The sequence below is a fragment of the Leguminivora glycinivorella genome, chromosome 8 (genome assembly GCF_023078275.1).
Source record: "Leguminivora glycinivorella isolate SPB_JAAS2020 chromosome 8, LegGlyc_1.1, whole genome shotgun sequence".
Taxonomy (NCBI): Eukaryota; Metazoa; Arthropoda; class Insecta; order Lepidoptera; family Tortricidae; genus Leguminivora; species Leguminivora glycinivorella.
This window is the reverse complement of record NC_062978.1, coordinates 24,714,458-24,733,179: the sequence shown is the minus strand read 5'-3', so window position 1 is coordinate 24,733,179 and position 18,722 is coordinate 24,714,458. Positions and strand designations below refer to the sequence as shown.

The 18,722-nt window shown below is 41.7% G+C and overlaps 1 protein-coding gene across 1 annotated transcript in view; it reads right to left on the bottom strand.

Moving 5' to 3' along the window:
- Nucleotides 1-18,722, bottom strand: part of LOC125228604 (fat-like cadherin-related tumor suppressor homolog) — a 258,065-nt gene that overhangs the window by 56,478 nt on the left and 182,865 nt on the right. Inside the window, exons 11-27 of the mRNA XM_048133244.1 lie at nucleotides 18,315-18,519; nucleotides 16,391-16,530; nucleotides 15,060-15,313; nucleotides 14,272-14,510; nucleotides 13,381-13,573; nucleotides 12,438-12,657; nucleotides 11,532-11,852; nucleotides 11,098-11,314; nucleotides 10,494-10,801; nucleotides 10,236-10,329; nucleotides 8,074-8,255; nucleotides 7,209-7,376; nucleotides 6,358-6,562; nucleotides 5,152-5,172; nucleotides 2,675-2,829; nucleotides 1,662-1,743; nucleotides 853-1,099 (exon numbers count right to left, since the gene is read on the bottom strand). Of these exons, the coding sequence (XP_047989201.1) occupies nucleotides 853-1,099; nucleotides 1,662-1,743; nucleotides 2,675-2,829; nucleotides 5,152-5,172; nucleotides 6,358-6,562; nucleotides 7,209-7,376; nucleotides 8,074-8,255; nucleotides 10,236-10,329; nucleotides 10,494-10,801; nucleotides 11,098-11,314; nucleotides 11,532-11,852; nucleotides 12,438-12,657; nucleotides 13,381-13,573; nucleotides 14,272-14,510; nucleotides 15,060-15,313; nucleotides 16,391-16,530; nucleotides 18,315-18,519 (3,251 nt within the window). The remainder of the gene's footprint in view (nucleotides 1-852; nucleotides 1,100-1,661; nucleotides 1,744-2,674; nucleotides 2,830-5,151; nucleotides 5,173-6,357; nucleotides 6,563-7,208; nucleotides 7,377-8,073; nucleotides 8,256-10,235; nucleotides 10,330-10,493; nucleotides 10,802-11,097; nucleotides 11,315-11,531; nucleotides 11,853-12,437; nucleotides 12,658-13,380; nucleotides 13,574-14,271; nucleotides 14,511-15,059; nucleotides 15,314-16,390; nucleotides 16,531-18,314; nucleotides 18,520-18,722) is intronic.

The following is an 18,722-nucleotide window of genomic DNA, read 5'->3' as shown; positions in this document are numbered from 1 at the left end:
TTTGCTGTCACTAGTAAACGATGCAAACAATAGTCACAATGGTCAATAATGGTACTAGTACTAGTACCTATGAGGAAAGTGACAGAAAACGTCGAGAGAGAATAGAAGAGATTTACCTGACAACCGGTCTTTCTAATCTCGGTGGTGTATCATTGACATCCTTCACTCGCAGTCTCAGATGCGCTGTGTCTGCCAAAGCCGGCCTGCCTCCATCCTTCGCTGTGACCAGTAATCTATGTCCAGCTGTAGTTTCAGCGTCTAGTGGTGCAACTAGTACTAGATAGAAAGAGAGGGGTTTACCTGACAACTGGTCTTTCTAATCTCGGTGGTGCATCATTGACATCCTTCACTCACAGTCTCAAATGCGCTGTGTCTGCCAAAGCCGGCCTGCCTCCATCTTTCGCTGTGACCAGTAATCTATGTTCAGCTGTAGTCTCAGCGTCTAGTGGTGCAGCTAGTACTAGATAGAAAGAGAGGGGTTTACCTGACAACCGGTCTTTCTAATCTCGGTGGTGCATCATTGACATCCTTCACTCGCAGTCTCAAATGCGCTGTATCCGCCAAAGCCGGCCTTCCTCCATCCTTCGCTGTGACCAGTAATCTATGTTCAGCTGTAGTCTCATCGTCTAGTGGTGCAGCTAGTACTAGATAGAAAGAGAGGGGTTTACCTGACAACCGGTCTTTCCAATCTCGGTGGTGCATCATTGACATCCTTCACTCGCAGTCTCAGATGCACTGTGTCTGCCAAAGCCGGCCTGCCTCCATCCTTCGCTGTGACCAGTAATCTATGTTCAGCTGTAGTCTCAGCGTCTAGTGGTGCAGCTAGTACTAGATAGAAAGAGAGCGGTTTACCTGACAACCGGTCTTTCTAATCTCGGTGGTGCATCATTGACATCCTTCACTCGCAGTCTCAAATGCGCTGTATCCGCCAAAGCCGGCCTTCCTCCATCCTTCGCTGTGACCAGTAATCTATGTTCAGCGGTAGTCTCAGCGTCTAGTGGGGCAGCAAGCATGAGAGCGCCCGTTGTGGAGTCGAGAGAGAAGAGCGCGAGAGATGAGTTCTCGCCGGATAGCGAGTAGGTTATCTCGCCGTTTACTCCTGCAAATAGAAGAAGATAGACTCAAGTGCTGGTAGCCTAGCGTTAAGTACGTGCGACTTCCGTTCCGGAGGTCGCGGGTTCAAACCCCGGCTCGCACCAATGAGTTATATATGAAGGAAAACATCGTGAGGAAACCGGACTAATTTCAATAAGGTCTAGTTTACCCTTCGGGTTGGAAGGTCAGATGGCAGGCTCCCAGGCAGGCAAATGCCGGGATAACGCAAGGAGAATGAGACTCATTAGGATCAAATCAATTCCTATTGTAAAAAGTTAATGTTTAACAATGCAATTACCACGAAATTTACTTCAAGACTCAACGACACTCGGAGAAAGAAATGTTTTTACGCCAGATTCAGATTCAGATTATTTATTGATAGAAGATATATCATCTTTACACGTCGTAGAATCATGACATTACTTAACATCGTAGAATCATTTCAACACTACATTAAATAGACAGTATAAGGTGGATATCAAAATAGTGATCGTGGTAGTTAAATATGCTAGAAAATACAGACCTCAAGGGAGACATTAATATTACAAATGGCGGACAAAGTTTACCGGTATCGTTATCCCTGGCGTTGAAGGTAATGATGGTAGTCCCAACGGCAGCTGCTTCGCTAACCTCCACGTCGTACAGATCCTGAAAGAAAGCAATTTGTAAGCATATGAAGATGAAATGACGGCACAATAAAATCAATACAAACTTGGGACGATTCCTATTATGGAAATCGATAATTACAATTTTCGACCACCTAACTATTATTTTATATAACCCTTATTCATAAATGTTTACTACAAATCGTTTGTCCCTTTCTATCCCACCAATTCGTCAGAAAGGGACAAACGATTTATATTGGCTTGATAACTTTAGTGAACGTTTATGAACAAGGGGTAACTTCAAATAACGACACTCCAAAGATTTATATGAAAATGTTGTTGTAGTTGCTGATACACCTATCACGACGCGCACGACTAATTCCAGCTCCTGGGTTTGAGTCACAACGTTCTCTGGCTGTGGGTAATAGGCTTGTGTACCACATGTACTAATAGTACAAAAGACACGATTCCCTGCACTGTACTAGACCGAACTACTCCCAAATGATTCTGTTCTCTAGTACATTTAGTACACTCACACACGCGGAACAGAATGGGAGCGAAAGGAGCGAAGAGCCGAGAAGTGACAATGACAGCAAAGCGTTCCGTGTGATCTGACCGCAACCGAACTAGAACCGACTGACTCGGACCGAGAGCGCGCGGAAACGGCCGATCAGCTCTCGGCTAGTGCGAGCGAGCGTTACTTCTACATGCCATTAACTAATATGCAGGCTACTGATCCGTTTTACAGGCATGTGTATTCCCGGCTTTACTGTACGCTATATACACAATTGTCTCTCGCTCTCTCGGTGTACTACTGTACAAAATGTCCTGAAAGAACGAACTAGTACACTTCGGAGATCGTACTAGTTGGGAGCGATCTTTTCAGTGAACGAGCAGGCACAACTCTAGTGGCTAATGTGGCTTGTTGTTCTAGTAATGATTATGTGATACCTGAGAGTAAGAAAACCATGTACCTGCGAAAGCTCCGGCGGGCAGTCGTTAACGTCTATCACGTGCAGCGTAACTAAAGCATCAGCTGACGCGCCTGTCACGCCATCTGTGGCGCGCACCACCAACTCCAGCTCCCGGGTCTGCTCATAGTCCAGGGGCAGAGCGGGGACTAAGGCACCTGTGTACAGAAAACGTTTTGGATATTTTCAAAAGTGAATGAGGTGATAGAAATAAAAAAAAAATACAAGATTCGAGGAAAGTTTCCAAAACGTTTGTAAACTAACTATTTTAGCTCAATGATCCAAAGTGAATCTGGCCGATATGAGAGGTCGCCACCTGTCACAATCCTGCGCAGCCTCTTGCCAGTCACTGACTTGAAGCTGACGCAGATGGCTGCACACTGTCCTCTCAGCGATAACTGGGTCGACCCGCCGGACGGCCACCAGCCGGTCGACCTAAGAATGCTAATAAAGATCTCGGACAATTCTGGGATATTTAAGCAGAAAATTCAACCTTAGAGAGAAATTTAAGGTTTTAAAATATCAATAATTATGCAGTTTTGGAAAATTTCTTCAAACACAAATGATATCCGCCACTCTGCAAAACAGTCATCCATTCGACGTTTCTTGAAGTGTACGTAAAAGATATACATTTTTTCAAGCTTTTCTTTGGCAGAATGACGGATATTGTGCTAATAACAAGACAAGTATAGTTAGCACTCTTAACTGACCAATATAGAAACCTCATTTGTTTTTAACGAAGATTTTTAGTCAGTTAAAAGATTGTAACAATGAATACAATGATAAGCGCAACCGGCACAGGCAATGTGTGAGTGACGATGCAGAACTGAATATTGGTATAAAAACAAATAAAAAACATTTTTGGTATGAAGTAGGTAAATGTACGAAGGAGAGAGAATGAGTGAAATTAAAATGAAATGTGAAAGATGACATGATAAAGTACGAGTAGGCATGTGTGACTAACACCAAGAACGACATATAACATGCGGGATGTAAGGTCAGGAGTGGGAAGCATGAAATTCTCTATAATAATTAGCTTTATGCATACATTTGTTGAATGATGGCGATCTCCTATAATTTAAATTAATCTAGTAATTAAACCTGAAATGTATTTTTACTCAAAAATTGCAGAATTTAAAAGTGCTTTTTGCTGTGTACTTAACGCAGCAAAAGGGATTGTACAAGATTCCAATGGGTTGGCAACGCGTCCATAGGTTACGGTGACCGCTATCCATCAGGCGGACCGTATGCCTGTTTGCCACCGACGTAGTATAAAAAAAATAAGGTGCCGCACGCACTGCAAGTAAAAACGTTTCATATTTAATACCAAAGAGGATGGAGTATTATAGAGAGTTACTGTCGAAGTAAAATTTGTAATCACAGTGCATAGACACAAGCTTAAAACTTTTGAACCTCAGTTTTGACAATTTGGCCCATATTCTTAGCTTGATATGTGTTAAAATGTCAAATATTAATATTAGCGCCACCTAGCTGAGCGTACCCCAAAGGTGTAACGCCATCTTGGCCACCGTACCTTTTTCTGTATGGTACTGAGGTACGCTTTTTTCTTAGACTTTATCTGTCTATACGGAGTTATATATGTCTTTGATAATACAAACGCGCTAGAATATTATCATGACAAATAAAGTTATTCCCTATTTATGCATTAGGCAAATAAAACGTATGTTAAATTTTAGGTTTCCATTTTAATACATTTACATAAATGTTACTAAAAATGAAGGTTCTCCTATTTTCTACATTAAAAGTTTTTACCAAGCAAAAAGTATAACAACAAAAAGTACTTATGATTCCTACCATTAACAATAATACCGAAAAAACTCGCAGAATTCATACCTAAGATTGTTTACATGACTTCAAGCAGATTCGATTCCCGGTTACGTAAGAGGGCTTAAAAAAATCTGAATGTTATTAGGTATATTAAACTTAAAATCAAAGCCATTTTCCTACGAACAGATGTCGCTATCTAGGGAATGACTTCTCCATACCAAAGACATATATAACTTCGTATAGACAGATAAAGTCTAAGAAAAAAACGTACCTCGGTACCATACAGAAAAGGGTACGGTGGCCTAGATGGCATTACACCTTTGGGATACGCTCAGCTAGATGGCGCTAATATTAATATTTGACATTTTAACACATATCAAGCTAAGAATATGGGCAAAATTGTCAAAACTGAGGTTCAAAAGTTTTAAACCTGTGTCAAGAGATGGCAGTCTATCCACTGAGTTTACACATTTTACTTTCGACAGTAACTCTCTATAATACTCGATCCTCTTTGTCCATACTGACCGTTTTGGATTGATCAACCTGTGTCCTGTATAATTTTTTTTATGCATGAAGCCCAATTATGAAGAATAAAGCATGTTGCAGTTAGATTACTAATTCGAACAATTCACAATGAATTTTAGAGGATGTGGTGATAAAGGCGAGGGTGGGACGGGCGGGACGGTACTCACATGGGTTGCCTCTGTCGGGTGCTGTGGGACAAAACCAACGGTTAGTGGCGATCTACTGCCCCTTCACGAATCTATGCACCTTTTTACTTTCTTATGGGGTCTCAAATTAATGTGTTACTTTTGTTTATGAGCTGAGAGCGTTCAGCGTCGCGCAAGCGGAAAAGTACACTCTGGTCGCTTGTATACGTGTCCATGTGTTTGATATTAAAGTCACGAACCGGACATCATCGTACGCTGTGCTTGAGCGTCCACACAACAAGGTCTTACAAAATAAGGTGAAACTATTTATATGTGCACCAGTGCATAGATACGCGAATAAAGTTGCTCTGTTTTAATCGGTCCCAATTATGTTTCCCTTTCATGCGAATTTAATAGGTACTACTATTTAATTAATTAATTTAAAATTAACCCTTAAAATTACTTGTTCATTCTTTTCACCATGCCATTAACTAAATTACCACTTATCACCATGTTATTCTTAAACAGTTTTAATTTAAATCTTGTAGAGTTCTCTGATTTAAAATCTGTTTAGTCGTTCGACTCATGCATTTAATTTTCTTGAGAGATTTCTTGCTGTAGAGGCTAAAATCTTCTTGGAAGAGAGGTCGTACCTGTGTCAAAGTGTATTTCAAACAGCGGTGCCCAGAGCTGTCCGTAGGCGGATCAACAAGCGGATCAGTAAGCGAAGCGGGCGTTGTAGCGGAGAGCGGGCCCGCCAGTGGGACGCTGGGTGGGGCGTCTTCACTCTCTTTATATTTTCAGACGTAGATAAAAATCTTTATGATGTTGATATGTCATACCCATGTCGAAGTGTATTTCAAACAGCGGCGCCCCTGAGGCATCCGTAGGCGGGTCAACTAGTGAGTAAATGAGCGGGCGTTGTAGCGGGGATCGGGCGAAGAATGACGCCCGGTGGGGCGTATTCTCTTTTGGACGTGATACTGTCCCATACAGTTCCCTGTAGAGGCTAAAATCTTCTTAAAATAAGTGTTATACCTGTGTCGAAGTGTATTTCAAACAGCGGTGCCCCCGAGGCATCTGTTGGCGGATCAACTAGCGAGTAAATGAGCGGACGTTGTAGCGGGGAGCGGGCGATGAGTGGGCCCGCCAGTGGGAAGCCGGGTGGAACGTCTTCTCTTTTGGACGTGATACTGTCCTATATAGTTCCCTGTAGAGGCTAAAATCTTCTTAAAATAAGTTTTATACCTGTGTCGAAGTGTATTTCAAACAGCGGTGCCCCCGAGGCATCTGTTGGCGGATCAACTAGCGAGTAAATGAGCGGACGCTGTAGCGGGGAGCGGGCGATGAGTGGGCCCGCCAGTGGGACGCCGGGTGGGGCGTCCTCTCTCGCTTCGCGGACGTAGTGCGCGGCGTCCCAGTGGGGCGCTGCGCCGCCGGCCCATACGCGAACCTGAGAAGTAATCACACATTATATGTGTATACATACATACATACAATCACGCCTGTATCCCATAAAGGGGTAGGCAAAGCACACGAAACTACTAAAGCTTCAGTGCCACTTTTGGCAAATAAGGGGTTGAAAGAAAACGAAACTGTGACATTGCAGTGACAGGTTGCCAGCCTCTCGCCTACGCAATTTAACCCATATCCCATAGTCGCCTTCTACGACACCCACGGGAAGAAAGGGGGCGGTGAAATTCTTAACCCGTCACAATATAGCCTGTATATATGTATATGAAAGAAAACCCATGACTCAAAAACTCAAGTATTTGAGCTTACTCAAATGGTGTTACCTAATCTGCGGTTAGTGTTCTGAACAGTTATGAGCGAGCATTCGTACGCTCATGCATGTATGGGTGTCAAGTATTTTCATCTGCGCATAAACGCACGAAGAACACTAAGAGAAAAGCTTTACTGGTATTCGAACCCATCCTCTTTATAGATAGGGTCGCTACCAATTAGATCAGACCGGTCGTCAATGTCAGAAAACACCAAGCAAACTTTGCTAATAAACCAACTTGCAAGTAGAAATGTAGGAAACATTTTTCATCGCGACGTACTGTAATTATTTTCATTTGGAATCATAATTTATTTACCGTAAGAGTAGCTTCAGCTCCGCAGGGTGGTGATCCTCCATCAAAAGCTGCTATGACCAGTTCGTAGACTGAGGCGTGAGCGTCTAGCGTCTGCTTTAGAGTGACCTGGCCGGTTCTACGGTCGACGCGGAACAGCTCGCCGTGACCGCGTTTCATCTCGTAGCGGACCTGAAAATAATCAATCAATGGCCTTAGCGTCTATTTCAGACGATTTATGGTGCAATGTCCGAGAGACATCGCTTTTGATGACTAATGAGACCTATGCGAGAGCGACACATTTTGCCACACATCTGACAAGGGAAGCTTGCAACCGATTGCGACGTTTCGCTATGGTGTCTTCTTTCCCTTTTGTCAGCAAGTGCCGCAAACCAGGTCTCATCGACGAACTTGCGACCATCTCCAACGCACTTTCGCCACTCCGTCCGCTTCTCCGCAAGCTTCTCCCAGTTTTGGTAGTCGATTTTAAAGGCTGCCATGTCCCTCTTGGCGCAGTCTTTGAAGCGAAGCAATGGTCTCCCAACATCTCTTTTGGCATTCGCTAGTTCGCCTAGAAGAACACGGCGTGGTAAACGGGAAAATAATATGGATTCAAATATACTGTAAATACATTTCTTGACTAAAACCATTCATGGACACTACGCCCGACACAATAGAAAGATGTGTATAGACGTCTAGTGTCCATTAGAATGTTTAAATTGTATCGGAATTTTGGATCAAGTTGAAACTATGACGTCAAATATCTTAACTGCAGCTAGGCGTGTTCATCGTCAGCTCAAACCGTGAACATACGGTGGAGTACGGACAGCCGACAAAGACGGAACGGTTGTGACACTGAGAGGGCTAGAGTAAGACAGTGTTAGAGTACCTCTCCATTATCATTGGCATCTCTATCATCAGCCCGGACTGTGAACACAGGGGCTTGCGGCTCCGCGCCGGCCGGGACGGCGGCGGCGTACGGACGGCCGACAAACACGGGGCAGTTGTCGTTCACATCCGTCACGGATACGGCGAGACGGGCTAGGGCTATACGGGCGTCTGCTCCGGTACCTGTACAAAGTTATATCGATTTATAGGGTGTATGAGAGCATACATGATTATTGTCAGCACATGTCAGATTTGTTCAGTATGTGAGTGAAAACAATAACTTAGGAGGGTAGATCGCGCGCTGTCTATACAATTTTAACATCCACCCGCCTTCGTCAGTTTTTCCGTGATCATGATGCATGCAACTGCGTCGAAATATCGGGAGCTCGACAAAAATCAAAAAGGTAATCACGGTCTATATCCCGGTCAATATAAGTCTAATGAAAATAACCGTGAATCATTCAAAACTCTTAACAATAACTTAGTTATTAATGCACACATGTTTTTGCAGTTCATAAACCACTTATGCGGATTCGAAACCAGGAATTTGCATCAGAGATATTATTAACTTTTCAAACAAAATATGTATCTAGTAAAATTGTTTTGTAATTTTTGTGTTCTCAAGGGTACGTATCACAATGTCTAAAATTAAAAAAACCTAACGTTAAATGACCTACATTCAAAATACCTAATAATTTTAAATACCTAAGCAAGTTACACCTACGCACGAATTACCAAAATTTAAAATACCTATTGGACTAAATACCTAATGTTTGAAATACCAAAAACTATATAGCCTAAATTTTATACACCAACATTTGAAATACCCTATGGTCAAAATACCTAAAATGATTAAAAGGTCAAAATACCGAAGTAGTAGGGTAGGTTCCGCGAGCGTAAGAGGGTATATTGAAATATTAATTTTAAGCATAGTATAGTTACGCATAATTTATCTAGGCATATTTTTGTTTGTTCGAATATATGTTGTCCATAAAGGTTTTTCGTCGAGTGGTTTTTATGCATAACATTGTTTAGTCGAAATTTATCACGCAGAATTTTTATCATAGCTAATACTACTATATTGATGTTGCAGTTCTAACCTAACCTAACCTAACCGACATTCGTGCATTCTTAACAAAATATTGTATTTCTTGAGGTCGCAGTTCTAACCTAACCTAACCGACAATTAAAGGTATGCCAAATAGACGGAACCCGATTGGTTTAAATCCTATATTAGAGTAGGTTTAGGTTAGGTTAGAACTGTGACCACGCGCAAAAACAGTTTACAGATTAGGTTTAGGTTAGGTTAGTACTGTGACCACACGCAAAAACAAACAGAGTACAGAGTAGGTTTAGGTTAGGTTAGAACTGCGATCACACAGAAAAGAACGGCTTACAGAGGTTTAGGTTAGGTTAGAACTAGTTAAGATAGAAGAAGGTTACGTTCGTTGTGACCAAACATACAAACAAATAATTTACAAATTGTAAAATTTTACAAAAATTAACAATTGAAATACTTAGGTATACACAATTACACAATTGAAATAATATTACGCGTACATAATAAATTTTATTTAATGTAAAGCAAAATGAAATTAAAAAACACAAAATAAAGTACCACGATATTTAATAAAGTATACTCGGAATAAGTTATCTACGAAGTAAAAGTCCACGGTTTAATTTGACTTGTATCGATCGATCATTCTACGATATGAACTGTCGATGAAATGAAATTATTTGAAACGTTGTGTTTGAAATAATATTCGATTAATTGTCTGTCGACGGTTCAAGGGTAAACCGATTATTTATGCCCCATTTATTAGACATTTTTGCTTTCCGGATTTAATCATTAGGTATTTCGATTTTAGGTATTTTGAACGTAGGTCATTTAACGTTCGTTTTTTTAATTTTAGGTATTTTGAACGTAGTTCATTTAACGTTAGTTTTTTTTATTTTAGACATTATAATATGCACCTTTTTAAACTTTAGGTATTTTGAATTTCGGTCGAAACACCATTATGTATTTTGATTTTAGGTATTTTGAACGTAGGTCATTTAACGTTAGGTTTTTTAACTTTAGACATTGTGATACGTACCCGTTCTCAAGTTATGGTCAATGTTGTTGAATATGAATAGGAACGCGAATTTGTCAGTAATACATACCACTCTTTGCCTGTATGAGAAGAACATAAGAGTCCCGTTCTTCTCGATCGAGTGCCAACCCTGTGCTACGGACTGCTCCTGATGTTACGCCAATCTAGAACAAAAATACAAGATCGTTACTATTTTAGTTAGAAGTCCCACTTCGGTGCTTAACCTTCCAAGATCCGCCGGCTCCCCAGGGTTTTGGCATTATTCAAAATTGAGTGTTCAGTTTTGAAGTATGTGTATTGAAAGGTTGACATACGCAGTGATGCTTACCTCAAATCCTTCGACAGGGTTCAGTATAGAGAACTCAACGTGTTCGTTCAGCGCCGCTCCGAGCACGGACAGTACCGCCACCGTCGCCGGCCGCGTACTGTTCTCAGCCACCGCGCCGTAGTACTCCGGCTGAGCGAACGCTAGCCCTGCCGGCTCTGCCGGATGTGCCCGTACGGTGAGCCGTGCCGTGCCGGACCAGCGCCCGTCCGACGCGCGGACGCGGAGGCGGGCGAGCTCCGGTAGTAAGTCGGGCTGGGAGACAGTTACTAGGCCGGTTGGGGAGACGGTGAACGCGCCGGCTGCGTCACCTGTAAATATAATAATTATTAGTACACAAAGCTAATTTTATTACTAATTTTAAGTATTTTGACTAGCAAAAGAATGTCTTGTAGGAGTACAAAGAATATTGAGTAAAGTTAGGAGTGAGAGTATTGAGTTGTAAAGAGGATACTTATTCTTAAACACAAAATCGTCTATAAATCGTCGTTCTTTACCGGATACTGATGACCAACGTAGGCAATACGGTTGAGTCGTAGGATAATCGTTCGAATATCAAGCGCAGATTTACAACCAAATTATGTTACTAATAGATCTTCAAACACACCTTCAATAATATCATATTTAAGCGTCCCATTAGCCGGCAGATCCGCATCAGTAGCTTTCAACGCTTGCACCAAAACGCCGGCCGCCGTCGGAAGCAACACGGTCGCGTCGTACGACGATCGTTCGAAAATCGGAGCGCAGTCGTTGACGTCTTCTACGTCTACGATTACAGTCGCCGTGCTGTCGGATGGTAGGCGAGGTGAGCCCATGTCCACAACCTGAAATAAATTAGCACATTAATACATTTTTAGGACAAAATATGGCTCGATTCGATAACTGTCATACGGATTCCGATACGCGTCAGCGGTAACGCCGTGATATGAACACGGATGGAACTCTTTACAGTATCGTCTGTATTTTAACATTACTCAGTGAGACACACATTTAGACGCTGCTATTTCTGGTCTACTTTAAATATACAAAAAAAAATCTTACCTTAACAGTAAATTCGTGTCTCTTCGCTGTCTCATAATCCAGCGGCGCTCTTATAAGCAGCGCGCCCGTCGTCGGATGCACAGCGAATAAAGCCGCCGCCGCCGGCTGTAGGATCTCAAACGCCCTCTGCTGATGCGCCGGGGAGTCTGCATCACTAGTGGAGAGTACTAGAGGAGCGTCGGCGTCAGCGCGCGAGACGAGAGCGCCGCGGGCGGCGGATTCCGACACTCGTCCGTGGTAGCGCCGGGAAATGAGCACGGGGGGGAACTCGTTGCGGTCTAAAACGTGGACTGCAACGTGGGCAGTTGCTGAGCCACCACCCTGTATAGAAAGACAATATTTTAGTAACTTAAAATCAATAGGAATGATGTATGCATCACATGATGTTGTTTTAACCAACAATGATGCATCAGTAGCACACATGCATTAATGTCAACAGTGATGCATCAATAATGCGTCTGTATAGATCTTAGTGCGTTTTCACATTACAGGCGCCATCTTGGATTTTTCCCATTGAAATCCTTCCGACATCCCATATCGGATCGGATAATGTGAAAACGGCCTTATGCTAATGTTGGTGCAGATGTTGACAGCGATAAAGCTTTTGTATATAAATGTGATAGTGTTTGGTAAAACATCCCACGTTGTCGCTAACCACAATAAAGACGAGGTATCTTTATATGAATAAACTGACACAGCGGCTTTGACGTTTTACAAAACACGCTCACAAAGATGTACAGTAAATTATGGACATAAACATCATAATATGATTACTATAATCCTTATTAAAATAAGAATACACTGCAGTTATCACTTTAGTCTTGTCATTCAAGATTAAGCATAGAGATTTGTTAAATATAACCTTTAATAGTTGTTAATAAGTTAGTGCGATGTTTAAAAACGTACCATTGCAAACACAGTAACAGTGAGGTTGTAGAAGCTTGTCTCCTCATAGTCCAATTCTGAAGCCGTAGCCAACAGTCCAGCAGCCGGATTCAACGCGAAGCGTCCCTCGCCGCCTTGTAGCGAGTATCGTAGGGCTGCGCCTCGGGCTTCGATGGCGCCCAGAACTACGCCAGGAGGCTCATTCTCGGCTACTTCGAATACGTATGAGTCTGTTGCCAACCTGGAGCAAGAAATGTTCATGAATACTAAGACATGTACAGTCGAATTCATAAAATGTGCACATTTATTTACGAACTCGATTGTATACGGCAATAATTATTTAAAAATAACTGAATTTTAACTGCAGGGTGTAAAAAGAGATTAAGAATTATAATAAGAAAAATAATTTCAATATCCTGGTCCACGGCACCAAATTGTAACACCACTTGTGTTAGAGTACCGGACCTAAGGGGTAAAATATCGTGGTATAAATACTATAGGAATGTACTGTGGCGGTGCGATGTCTGGTTTCACTATAGTAATATGAAGTGGTAGAGTGCTGTATGCATACAGTTACTGTCTAGTGTCACATCAACAGCGGTCGGAACTATGGGAGCAAAACTTTAACAAAACCTTAGAGCTGACATAAATTAAAAAGAAAACCAAGATTATTATTTTCAGATCAGTGTTAAATTTAATTATATACCTGAATCCAAGATTTCCAATACATTACTACAAGGATATTAATATTTTCATGGCTGTAAGCACTCCATAATGTCCATTTAGCAAGTTTTGTTAAAGTTTTGCTCCCATAGTTCCGATCACTGCAGGTTTCAATATCCTGGTCAAGGCACCAAATTGTAACATCTTATCAAAGAATCTTTAAGCAACATGGAGCAGCCGTACAGATCAACAGGTGACAGACTACAGTGAAGAAACCTGGGAGACAAGGTTAGTCACTTACTGAGGTGGAGCGACATCAGGCTCTACTATAGTGATGTGCAGTGGTAATGTATTGGCACGAGCGTGTGGTGGGGGGTTGGCGGCGCGCACGTTGAGCGTGTACTCTCGAGGCGCGGGGGGCGGGGGCAGCGGGGCGGACAAGTACACGTCGCCTAAAGCTGCGTCCACGGTGAAGAGGCCTGCGTCGCCACCGGCTGAAAACAAAAGAAAACATTTTTAGAGAGATTTTAAGAGGGTAGTTCACATCACAACGCACATGATGCTGATGGCATTTCAGGAGCGCCTAGGTTGCTTCGGTTGAGATACCAATACTGTTCGAGCCTTTCTTAGATGTCTCTTACCTATTCGATATTTTAGTGAACTATTCATAAGAGCTTGTAATTAGGCCTACATGAATAAAGATATTTTTGAGTTTAGTGATTACTAGCTTTTGCCCGTGGCTTCGCTCGCGTTACAAAGAGACAAAAAGTAGCCTATGCCACTCTCCATCCCTTCAACTATCTCTACTTAAAAAAAATCACTACAATTCGTCGCTCCGTTTTGCTGTGAAGGACGGACAAACAAACACACACTTGCCCATTTATAATATTAGTATGGATTTAGTAATCTAGCAAGGATTCATTAATTTTTTCGACAAACGTATCGCCGTCGCCGCTGAATTCAAGGATTACTTACCTAATGAATATTCTATCCTAGCAGCATCTCCCGCATCTCTGTCAGCAGCCCTCAACGCCGCCACTAGCGTCCCAACAGCCGCATTCCTAGGTAACCTGGCCTCAGTCAGTCTTCTCCATTCCGAGACATACTCATCAATCTCATCATGAACACATAGTGTAACACGTTAAACAAACTAACCTAATCTATTTTGTGTCCAAGATTTGAAGACACTTACCCAGTGAGTATTCTATCCTAGCAGCATCTCCCGCATCTCTGTCAGCTGCCCTTAACGCTGCCACTAGCGTCCCAACAGCCGCATTCCTCGGTAACCTGGCCTCAGCCAGTCTTCTCCGCCATTCTGGGGCATGTTCGTCGTCGTCGTGTACTCGGATTGTGACCCTGGAGAAGGCGCGGGATGCGCGCGGGGCTTGGTCGCGCGCCCAGACGGTCAGCTCGTGGATGTGGGCTGTTTCTCTGTGGAGTTTAACATTGGATTAGCGTTTGTTTGACGGTTCCGATGTAGAGAGTAGAAATGACGGTAAGAGTTAGATCACTAGTTACGGAGGAGACTTCCTACGGTGACATCGAACGACTTTTGAATAGAGTACAGAATTGAAGATTGTGTTTGAAGAACAAACAAAGCAATTTATGAAAGAATAGGTATTTATTTTAGACAGTGTATGTCCATTAAAGTACACTGTCTAAAACAACTAGTATTTTGTGATATGCTGGCCTTATTTAATTATCTGAAATCAGATTAACTATATTTATTCCTAAGAAGTCCTGATTATACAACGAAAGTCCAGACTTTGGTTATAAGTTATAAATATTATAAATGTTATATAACATTAAATTTATAGCAGCCAGTGTGGGAGCACCGTTTAGAAACTCCTAAAACTGCTTGCTCGTTTTAAACCGTTAGGTAAGAAATCTCCAAAGAAACAGTAAAAAAGTAAGAATCTAAACTCGCCACCTATTGTTGAAAAGCATTTTAAATTTACTTAACATTAGAAAAAAACATACCTATCTAAAGGTTGAGCCAGCTCCAAAACCCCCGTCAGCTCATGCACCCTAAACAGTTTCACTGACGCCGGCGCCCGCGCCGCATGCAACCCGTATAGCAGCCTCTCTCCCTCGCTATCCCCCTCCCCCGCGCGAGCTCGCAACGCCGCGAGAGCTTCGCCGGCTCGCGCTGATTCGGAGACGTCGACAGTGTACTCTTCGCGCGAGAAAGAGACACCTGCTTCGTTCGCGTCGTTGATTACTGTGATGTTTACCTGGGAACAACGTATGTGTGTCAATTTATGACCTAAGTATATTAAAAAAATATATATATATATATATATATATTTTAAATATGTACCTATGAGTCTCACGGGAGTTTTATAGTTAAAATAACCTAAGTATTAGGGATGTACCGACTAGTCGGGAAAGCCGACTATCCGGCCACTTTTGTAGTCGGCGATAAGTCGGCGACTAGTCGGCAAAAAAGGCCGATTAGTCGGCATTTCATAAGTGATAGAAAAACAGTACAAAAATAAATCAACAGGTGATGTGGTTGCATGTACGAACTTGTTGTGGCTTACTTAGTCAAAACAACAAATATCTGTGATCATCACAGAAATAAATGTCCTTCTTAGGACTATCAATTTCATAGGCAGGATCACTAATTCACTACCTACTATGCCAAACCGGTTGTTAAAAATGAAAAATGTATATAAATATTCTCATAGACCTTTAAAACTGTAAAAGACAAAAAAAAACATGAAAAGCGCGAACAGAAGACCAAAAATGACATTCAAAATGTGAATATAGTAGAAAAAACTGTTTTGGCCGACTAGCCGACTAGTCGGCCGACTAATCGGCCATTCCAGCGCCGACTAGTCGGTAGTCGGCCTAGTCGGCCAAATCAATAGTCGGTACATCCCTACTGTTTACCATGAATAAACCATTGAATCTGAATCTGAATCTACTAAGTATGTTACATTTCAAGTTTGCATGGTTATTATCATCGGATGTGGTATGGAATATCAAAAGTACAATAACATAATTAGTACTTAGGCAATCAAGTAAGCGATAGCGTAACGTCAATGGGTTGTTAACTTATCATCATGAGATTGGTGAAAAATAATCATGAGATTGGTAAGGTTCGCTCCGTTACCTAATGATAATGACCAGTCCAGGATAGAGCGATGTAGACGCTTCAAATGTTACGTGGATGATATCTTATTTAACCTGCACGCTCGTTTGACACTGTACAAAGTCATCCCATCTCTACAGAGAAGTAGAAGCTACAAAATTTAGGAGAATGGTGATAGTCGTTTCACCCTATTGCGAATTAAAACAGTACTTACAATAACAGTGGCAGTGTTAGTTCCATCGCTAGCGGACACAGTAAGCGCATAGCGGTCCCGTCGTTCGTGTAGTAATCGTTTCGCTAGGACCAGGGAGCCGTCTTCACGGCCCACTAGGAACTCGTTCCATTCGTCGCCATCTACAGAAAAATATAAATTTAAGTATCGCTGCAAGCAAGTATGTACAGATACTACAGATGTAGTGCGAAGAGATTTGCCTTCGTTTAGATGAGACGACTAAAAAAACTAATTAGTCCGTCAGTTAGATTATCAAATAATTTTAGACACATATTTTTTCTTTTTTCTCGTAAACGAAAAATGACTACGGTACAGTGCGTTGAAGTTTCGCGTGACGTCACGCTTCGCTTATTAGGTACAATTTTTACTTAGAAGTGACTCCGGAACTTTGATGGTCTATATCTTTGTATGTGTTCAGTATTTTTGAACGATCTAACTGACGGACTAAATAGAATGTCACTTTTTTTATGTAGTCGTCATCCATATTAATGCTCAAATAAAAACCAAATATCTGTCTCGAAGAACCTGGGACCAGGGTACAAAGATAGATAGATGAAATCACAAAGACTTACAACTAGGGAACAAATCAAATATTTTATTGAATATTTTTTCATTTGTTCTTTTGTCAAGTAGTCACACTACTATATATAAATTATAAAAGCGTAGCCGTGTTTGCATAGAAAATCGGCCCTTTCGCCAAATGTTCACTGTAATTTTTTTTTAAAGAGCTCTCATGACAAATATTATTTACTGTAAGTTTGAGGTTTCTATCTTTTTTATTTTCTGAGATATGATTTTTTTATTAATTTACATAATATCCATTTTTTTCAACATTGGCTAATGCGATTCACTTGAACTTTTGGGACAATAATATACATGTAATAACTCACATGTTCTAGCAATAATATTTAATAGTGCCGAAAAAATTCTTGGCTTAAAGTAGGAAACAAAACTTCAGTATTTTTTTTTCTCGCTTTTTAGAAAAGCGACACCTACAGTTCTTTGTCAAGTAATTGCTTATATAAAGGCCTGCAACATATATTTTTTTTCAAAATAATCCAGTAGGTACTTCATACTAGAAAATGGAATAATAAAGGATACTACCCATACCGCAAACGAGCTACACAGTAAATAGGTGAATTTTAGTCGTAATACCTTTATGAATGCAATCTTCCAGTACCAATATTGTTAATAATAAAGAGGTTTGCGACTAAAATTCACCTATTTACTGTGTAGCTCGTTTGCGGTATGGGTAGTATCCTTTATTATTCCATTTTCTAGTATGAAGTACCTCCTGGATTATTTTGAAAAAAATATATATTGCGGGCCTTTATATAAGCAATTACTTGACAAAGAACTATAGGTGTCGCTTTTCTAAAAAGCGAGAAAAAAATACTGAAGATTTGTTTCTTACTTTAAGCCAAGATTTTTTCGGCACTATTAAATATTATTGCTAGAACATGTGAGTCATTACATGTATATTATTGTCCCAAAAGTTCAAGTGAATCGCATTAGCCAATGTTGAAAAAAATGGATATTATGTAAATTAATAAAAAAATCATATCTCAGAAAATAAAAAAGATAGAAACCTCAAACTTACAGTAAATAATATTTGTCACGAGAGCTCTTTAAAAAAAAATTACAGTGAACATTTGGCGAAAGGGCCGATTTTCTATGCAAACACGGCTACGCTCTTTAAATAGATATCATACACGAAAGAAAAAACGACAAGGCCCACTGGTCGCTGAGCCGGGAATCGAACCCGGGTCTTCAGCTTACGCCGCTAACGTCTTCACCACTAGACCACCAGCCCGCGGGCGGTTCGATTTCCGGCTCGGCCACCGGTGGGCCTTGTCGTTTTTTCTTTCATGTATGATATCTATTTAAATTTACCACAAAGACTTACCAACAATGTCATAATACACCCGGTCCCCCTCCGGATCAGTCGCCTGCAGCACAAGCAGCAGGAAGCCAGGGGCGTCCAACTCGGCGGCCTGCAGCGGCGCCGGGGCCGCTAGCACCGGCGCGCCGCCGCCGCCGCGCGGGGCGCCGCGCACCGACACGCGGGCCACGCCGCAGCGGGCCGGGGAGCCGCCGTCACAGGCGCGAACCTAGCGGTATGAGAACGGTTTACTTTATGTTCGTTCAACTAGAGATTTTTCCAGTCTTCCTAAGCTTTTATAAACTTTTTTTTTTAATTAGCCTCTTTTGTGTCCTACTGCTGGGTAAAGGCCTCCCCTCGACCCTGTTGTCGGCATTTTCCCACCATTTTGGGTAGAATGCGTCCAGGTCGTCCCGCCATCTCCTTTTTGGT